The 6,964-nt window shown below is 34.1% G+C and overlaps 1 protein-coding gene across 1 annotated transcript; it reads left to right on the top strand.

Annotated features, from left to right (window-relative positions):
- The first annotated feature begins 1,237 nt into the window (after positions 1–1,237).
- LOC116110051 (heat stress transcription factor A-5) lies at positions 1,238–5,466 on the top strand. Its single transcript, XM_031396291.1, has 2 exons — positions 1,238–1,582; positions 3,967–5,466. The coding sequence occupies exons 1-2, from the start codon at positions 1,358–1,360 to the stop codon at positions 5,197–5,199; spliced, it is 1,458 nt and encodes a 485-aa protein (XP_031252151.1). The 5' UTR covers positions 1,238–1,357; the 3' UTR covers positions 5,200–5,466.
- The last annotated feature ends 1,498 nt before the right edge of the window (positions 5,467–6,964 follow it).

The raw sequence follows: 6,964 nt of genomic DNA, 5'->3' as shown, positions 1-6,964 counted from the left end.
ATTTAATTGTTTAAGTTTAAATTAAATTTGCACATTGCGAACAGTAGGCTAAAATTAAATTATCTCTTTAAATTAAAACCATTATAAATTTATAACCATTCATTTATATTTTTTTTACTAATTAATTAAAATTTACAAATGACCTCATGATAAATTACAAAAAACCCCTTCCATAATTATTATTATTAAAATATATAAAAAATTAGTGGGCTAAATAGATATTTAGCAGGCCTGCTTAGGACCAATCCCAAGACTGGTCCTATACAGGCCAAGCCCGGGCCTGGGACCGGTACAGGCCCTTACAAAAGTGATGGGCTTGGGATTGGTCCCAGCTAATTTGGGCCCGGGCCTAGGACCGTCCCAAGCCCCATTTGCCCTCTTTTAGTTTTCATGGGTTTATAAGTTGAATTTTATTGGGTTAATAGAATTTATTTGAAAAGTCTAAGTTATAAGATTTGGAGTTTCGGTTTATAGTTGATGATTTTGATAAATTAAGTTGTAATTGTTGTTTAAGTAGAGGAATTGGAAGGTTTTAAGGTTAACCCATGTTAATTCTTGAATTTTGTATTGGTCTCTTGGATTTGTAATTGCAAATTAATTATTTTTCTGATAATAAAAATTCTTTTCTTTTTTCAGTTATGGACAAGTTTGTGATCAAAAGAAAGTTTTCTAATGAGGAACCATCAATTAAACAAAACATAAGGTATCACGATAATGTTTACAATTAGCCTATTGAATCTTGCTCAAGACAAACATATGTTGGGCTTAACTTAAGTAGTCTTCCTACAGATCATAGATTGAGGATTAAAATTTCAGAATATCATCCTAATGATAAAGACAAAGTGAGAAGGGCATACTTGTAAAGTGAAAAATTGGGAATTTAATGCGTCTTTTTAATCTCAATTGGTATAAAGAATATGCAAATTGGTTAGAGTACAATGTAGAAAAAGAGGCTACTTTTTGTTTGTGTTGGTATCATTTTAGATTACATTTTTTTATACTTATTACTTCAATATATATTTTATTGTAAATTTATCAACTTCACCCTAATGACTAGAAATTCTAGCTAAGCCCCTGGGTACATCATCGCAATACTTAAAAAATGTAAATAAGGAGGTGTTTGTGATTAAGATTTGAAATCTTTCCTTTCTAGGAATAAGGCAAACCTAAGAGGTGGTTAAAAAGTCTGCAAAAAGTTTGGGTTCTTTTAAATAGTGTTGAAAGACGTGCGAGGCAATGGAAATTACTGGACTTTTACGACTTTCAATTCTCTCTAATTCTCTCAGCCCGTCTCTCTCTAGTCTCTGCCACTGGTCCAAAGGAGAAATTGACCCAAATTCCCCACCCAAACACGAGTATGGATGCAAGCGCGTCGGCCTGTGGAAGCGGAGGAGGACCGGCGCCGTTCCTTTTAAAAACTTACGACATGGTCGACGACTCATCGACGGACGAGATCGTCTCTTGGAGTTCGAACAAGAACAGTTTCGTGGTTTGGAACCCTCCAGAGTTCGCTCGTCTTCTTCTTCCTACCTATTTCAAGCACAATAATTTCTCTAGCTTCATTAGACAGCTCAATACTTATGTGAGTTCTTCAAATTCATTTTTTGGTCTAATTTTTTTCCACTCTAATTTTAACGAAATCATCGATTAAATTCAGTGTTTATTTTACAATTTTCATAATCAGCAATTTTCATATTTCTCTTGGTGGAATTGTGTTTATTTTTCAATTTTATAAAATTCCCTGAATGGTGACACCGCCAGTTAGTTTTCGTTTTGTTTTTTTTGTTTTTTTTGGTTTCTTTTCAATGGTTGGAAATATGAGAGAACAGAATTATTTTAACATTTGTAATTATTTTTCCTCCTTCATAATATTGTATCCTATAGATAAATGTGTTTGACGGGTGGAATCTCAATTGAATCCGCAATTACACATTAAATATCCAATGACAGTTTATGAAAATTTTGCTTGGAGCTTCTTAGGTTGGGTGGTAGTGACTGTTAAGAAGGCAAAAATGTCTATTAATATTTTTTTATTCCATTAGTATTATGAGTATTATTCTGATCTTGGCTTTATGGATGTGAGTACTTACTCAAAATAGTACTCTTTTGGTGGGTATGCTAAGATCCCTTTGTCGTCAATGATGAATACTGGGTGTTTGCCCACTTAATTTCTTATGAAAGAAAAGCATTCATTAAGAGAGACTTGCCTTTGGATGATGCTTTTAGAAGTTTTGGTTTTCAATAGATGTAGAGAAGAAGTTACTTTGCTTCTGGTAAAATATCACGATGGGTAGGTTTTGATGGTCTGCTATGTTGGTTCACTGTTCCTTATCTAAGGAATTCTTTTAAATATAGGACCTGTATTATATATAACACGATATAATAATTTGGATTTTGAATTAGCTGCTTCCTTTTATTTTTCTTTGTTATCACTTGCATGATTGTTTGGAAATTTTGAAGCTTAGTCGTGGGATATCAGGGCTGTATCAAAATCTGAGTACTCTGATCTGCTTCTTGCTTGGGTTAAAATCACTTTAAAATGATGTGAATAATCAACCTTATGATTGAGTTGATGACCATCAATAAATGGGGTTAGTAATCAGGAGGTCTCAGTTATCAATGAAAATCATGGTGTTAGGTGGAAATGTTTGGGGGTTGCGTTTTTGGACTGAAAAAGAGGGAAATGAGAAAACACAAATTGTAATTGGAGGAAATTTTTTTTTGAAACCATCAATCAATCCCTTGAGAAAATCAAAGGTATTTTTGCTAGTTTAGGTTTATTCTTGTTTATAATTGTTGGTGCTCATAGAGGTGGCGAGATGAATGTTTGTCATATGTTTCAGATAAAAGATGAATACTGAAATATCTTCATTTTCCTTACTAAAGTATGGAAGCAACCAAATGATAGTTTTTTCCAAAAAATGTGGGGAGATTATTGGCCTTCTTTGACTGTATGGGGGTTTAGCATACCACATATAACCATTATAACCATTGTTGGCCTAGATGTGATATCATCCACCACTTGGTGAGAATATTTTTTGGTTCCATATGTTGTTCAAAAGAGTTAATCATAGATGGTCTTCTTATACCATCTATGCGCTGTAGCATCTGATCTTGCCAGTTTTATGCCTGTTCATATAGTTTACATGCAGTCTAATGTTATCTCTTACCAACATTGTATATGTAGCTATATAGATATTTTTACACTATCTACTTGGTTGACACACTTTAATTTGTATGCTTGAAATAACATTAGAAGCTTCTTCTATGGCTGTCTATGATATTTAAACTTAAGAAATTGCTTCAAATTCCATGTTTGTGTAACACCTGAATTGACTGGCAACTTGTGTTTTGTCATAAAAGGAATATTAAATGTACAAGAATATATTTCTATCAGCGCATGAACTTGATTTGATTTTTTTTAATGAGAATTGTTATTTATTAGGGTGTTTCCGTGGTCCCAAGTACTCTGCTGAGTTTACTTTATAAATATATTATGATTGATTCATTTCCAAAGGTGTGTATTTCTTGCAAAAAAAACTCTAAAATCTTTAATTCCATTTTCTTGATTTTGCTTCCTTTTTGATGATTAGAAATTAATTCTTCTTAAGCTATAATCTGGGTATCAAGGACCATGTTTATGCTAAAGAAAGACCAGTATGTCTATAAATCTATGAATATCAGATGCTTATGTTTTTTTAGTTCCCATATAGATGTGTTGGGCTTCCTTAAGAAATTTTTATTTTTTTTCCATTAATAAAGAATTTAAGTTCACCCGCTGTTCTCTCATGCATGCATGAGCTTCCAAATCTCCATATTTGGCCGTCGTTCTTCCTTCTTTTCTCTTGCTCCATGAAAAGAATGAAATTTTATATTAATTCTAAATTCTTTTGGCTTTGTATTATTTAAAATCTGACTTTTCAAGTGTTACTTAACATTGCACATATGGCTGTGATATGGCTACAGGGATTCCGAAAAATTGATCCAGAGAAGTGGGAATTTTCTAATGAAGATTTTGTCAAAGATCAAAAGCATCTTCTTAAGAATATTCACCGAAGGAAACCTATTCACAGCCATAGTCACCCACAAGGTTCTTCAATGGATCCCGAGAGAGCAGCATTTGAAGAAGAAATAGAGAAGTTCTCACGTGAGAAAGCTGCACTGGAGGCAAATATTTTAAGAGTCAAACAACAGCGGTCAGCGGCAAAGCTTCAATTGGAAGACATGACACAGAGAGTGGATAGTATGGAGCAGAGGCAGCATAGTTTATTGTCCTTCTTGGAGAAAGCTATTCAGAACCCCACTTTTGTAGAACATCTTGCTCGAAAAATTGAGTCTATGGATATCTCTGCATATAAGAAGAAAAGACGAGTGCCGCAAGTTGATTTCTCAAAGCCTGTTGACAGTAGTCTTTTGGACAACAGTAGTAGTTCTCGACCTGAGTTTGGCAATATTTTCCACCAAGATTTCTCAAATAAGCTGAGACTAGAATTATCACCAGCTGTTTCAGATATTAACTTGCTTTCACATAGCACACAGAGTTCCAATGAAGATGGGGGAAGTCCCCAGAGGAAAATATCTGAAGGGGACACAAAAGAGGCACAGACAAGAATAGAAGGCAATTTATTTGTGCCTGAAACATTTGAACTTTCCGATACTGGGACATCTTTTACTTTCAAAATGGACTCATCCTTGTCGAGAAAAGTATCAGCAAATGACAGCCCAAGAGTGCATTCCTTGCAGCAGAGATTGACTTCAAGTGAAGACACCGATGGTCATCTTTCCTGCCACTTAAACTTAACTCTGGCATCTTCTCCTTTGCAAGTTAACAAAGGCCTTTTCTCATCAACAATCCCCCAACCTAGTCATGATATTGGCAGAGCTGCAGAGTCGAGGTATAATTCCAATGAAAAAGAATCTGATACTAGATCTTTTCCAAAGAACAAGAATCTGAGTAATGAGGATGTCACACTATCTTCTTCGCAAGAGACTGCAAACAATAATCCTGTAACTCTGGCTGCACCAGCTCGTATAAATGATGTATTCTGGGAACAATTCCTTACTGAAAGACCTGGTTCTTCAGATAATGAAGAGGCAAGTTCTTGTTATAGGGCAAATCCATATGAAGAGCAGGAAGATAGAAGGCAGGGCCAAGGAATATCCAGAAACGCCAAGAATATAGAGCAGCTTACTCTTTGAGCACCAAATTCAATAAGCCCTGTGGAAGTTTGTAAAAGGATTTTCTAGTTATTTTCATCCAATTTGACAAGATATATGATTAACCTGACATTGAACATTTATGCTCTATAAGAGCTTGACAGTTTCCCAATTGCTAAGGTTCTGAAGACTGCAATGATCGCATGGCACTAATTAATGCCAAAATTGTGTAATCGTGTTATTAAGGTATATGGTGTAGATTTTTAATTTTTGTTTTTTAAAAGTAACTGCGACACTATGATTCTGTGATGTCCTCTGATCCACCTGTTGCAAAGTAGATTGCTATCGGTTTCTTCCTGATGTACATGTTTCTTGTATAAGAAATTTTCATTAAGTTTCTGTCTAGAAGTTCGTATTGAGATAGATGTCAAACCATTCTTCTTGCATAATTCTTCCATGCTACTCAGTCTCACGTCTTCTTAACTCATCTGGTTATTTGATGGGAGGGTATAGCTAATCTTTAAGATGTATTGAATACCCTAAAAACAAAAAAAAACACCAAGTAAATCATAATATTATATTGTGTTAGAAAAAGAAGAGAGTAAATTTTTGAAGAGACATTGGTGTAAAGAAAGCGTCACAAGTGGGCTCTTCGAGCGTGTGAACTACGACTAGACTAGATGGAGACTTTGATAGGTATGTTACCAGGCTTCGCCCTCAATTATCATTTCTTAATAAAAATAAATGAAAATAGTTAAAGAGTTAAACAAGTAAAAAGTAAATTGAGTTGTACTTTTTATTCAAAATATTATTTTTTAACAATATAAATGGTAGATGATATCACCATTCATACCCAAAAAGAAGGTTTTACTTGTGGTGTATTATTAAGTTTTTTTTTTTTTTTTTTTAATGCATTAAATTAAAAGAGAATAATATTGATTCTAAGTGTATGGATTGAAATCTAACAACCTAATAAATTCTATCGTCCTATAAAAAAAAAGTGGACTGAAAGTCCAAGCGTAACAATAAAGAAAGGAGGAAAATGGTAGGTCCTCTAATTATTAATTAACCAACAAATACCAAGGCGGTGACCCTTTTATTTACTTTGTTTGGCCTCGAATGGCATGCCCTTCATCATTATGTCTTGCTGTCTTTCCAACTCATTCTCTTAATCTTTTACTAATTATATTTACTTTTACTGTTACTTTTACCTTCATCTTCTCTTTTTTCAATTACAATTTTCTTTTATATTGAAAATTAAATTTTTACTCATATCTTTTTGATGAAAAGTAAGTAAAACCAACAAAAGAAATTAAATTTATCCCATTTAATTACATATAATATATAAATATGAGTGGTTACCAGAATATACTCCTGTCTCACTCATCACCTCTTCTACCACCATTAACAAAAAAATCTTACTTTCACTTCTCCAAGTGAATAACAAAACAGACTACTCCTCACCTCATTCTAAACAAAACAAAATGTCCAAATCCACTCACCTCCATTTCACTCTCCTCTCCATTTCACTCCTTTTCCTTCACATCTGTGATGGGGTTTCAGTTTTGGCCCTCAAGACCTCTGAAATTGATGCCATGGCCAAAAAGGTATGTAACAAAAGCATTGAAGATTGTTCCACTGAGCCAGAAGTGGACTCAGAGAGCAACAGGAGGGTTTTGTTGATGCAGAAAAAGTATATTAGCTATGACACTTTGAGGAGGGATATGGTTCCATGTCAAAAACCAGGTGCTTCTTATTATGAATGTCATGTTTCACAGGCAAATCCCTACAGCAGAGGTTGTGATAT

Source organism: Pistacia vera, unplaced genomic scaffold, assembly GCF_008641045.1.
Source record: "Pistacia vera cultivar Batoury unplaced genomic scaffold, PisVer_v2 Contig593, whole genome shotgun sequence".
In the NCBI taxonomy this organism is placed as follows: Eukaryota; Viridiplantae; Streptophyta; class Magnoliopsida; order Sapindales; family Anacardiaceae; genus Pistacia; species Pistacia vera.
This window is presented reverse-complemented; position numbering and strand designations above follow the sequence as displayed.

Excerpts from the sequence above, each read along its gene's own strand:
- LOC116110051 (XM_031396291.1), top strand. The coding sequence starts at position 1,358 with ATGGATGCAAGCGCGTCGGCCTGTGGAAGCGGAGGAGGACCGGCGCCG. Across the intron at positions 1,583-3,966 it reads TTAGACAGCTCAATACTTAT|GGATTCCGAAAAATTGATCC; the intron begins GTGAGTTCTTCA and ends ATATGGCTACAG.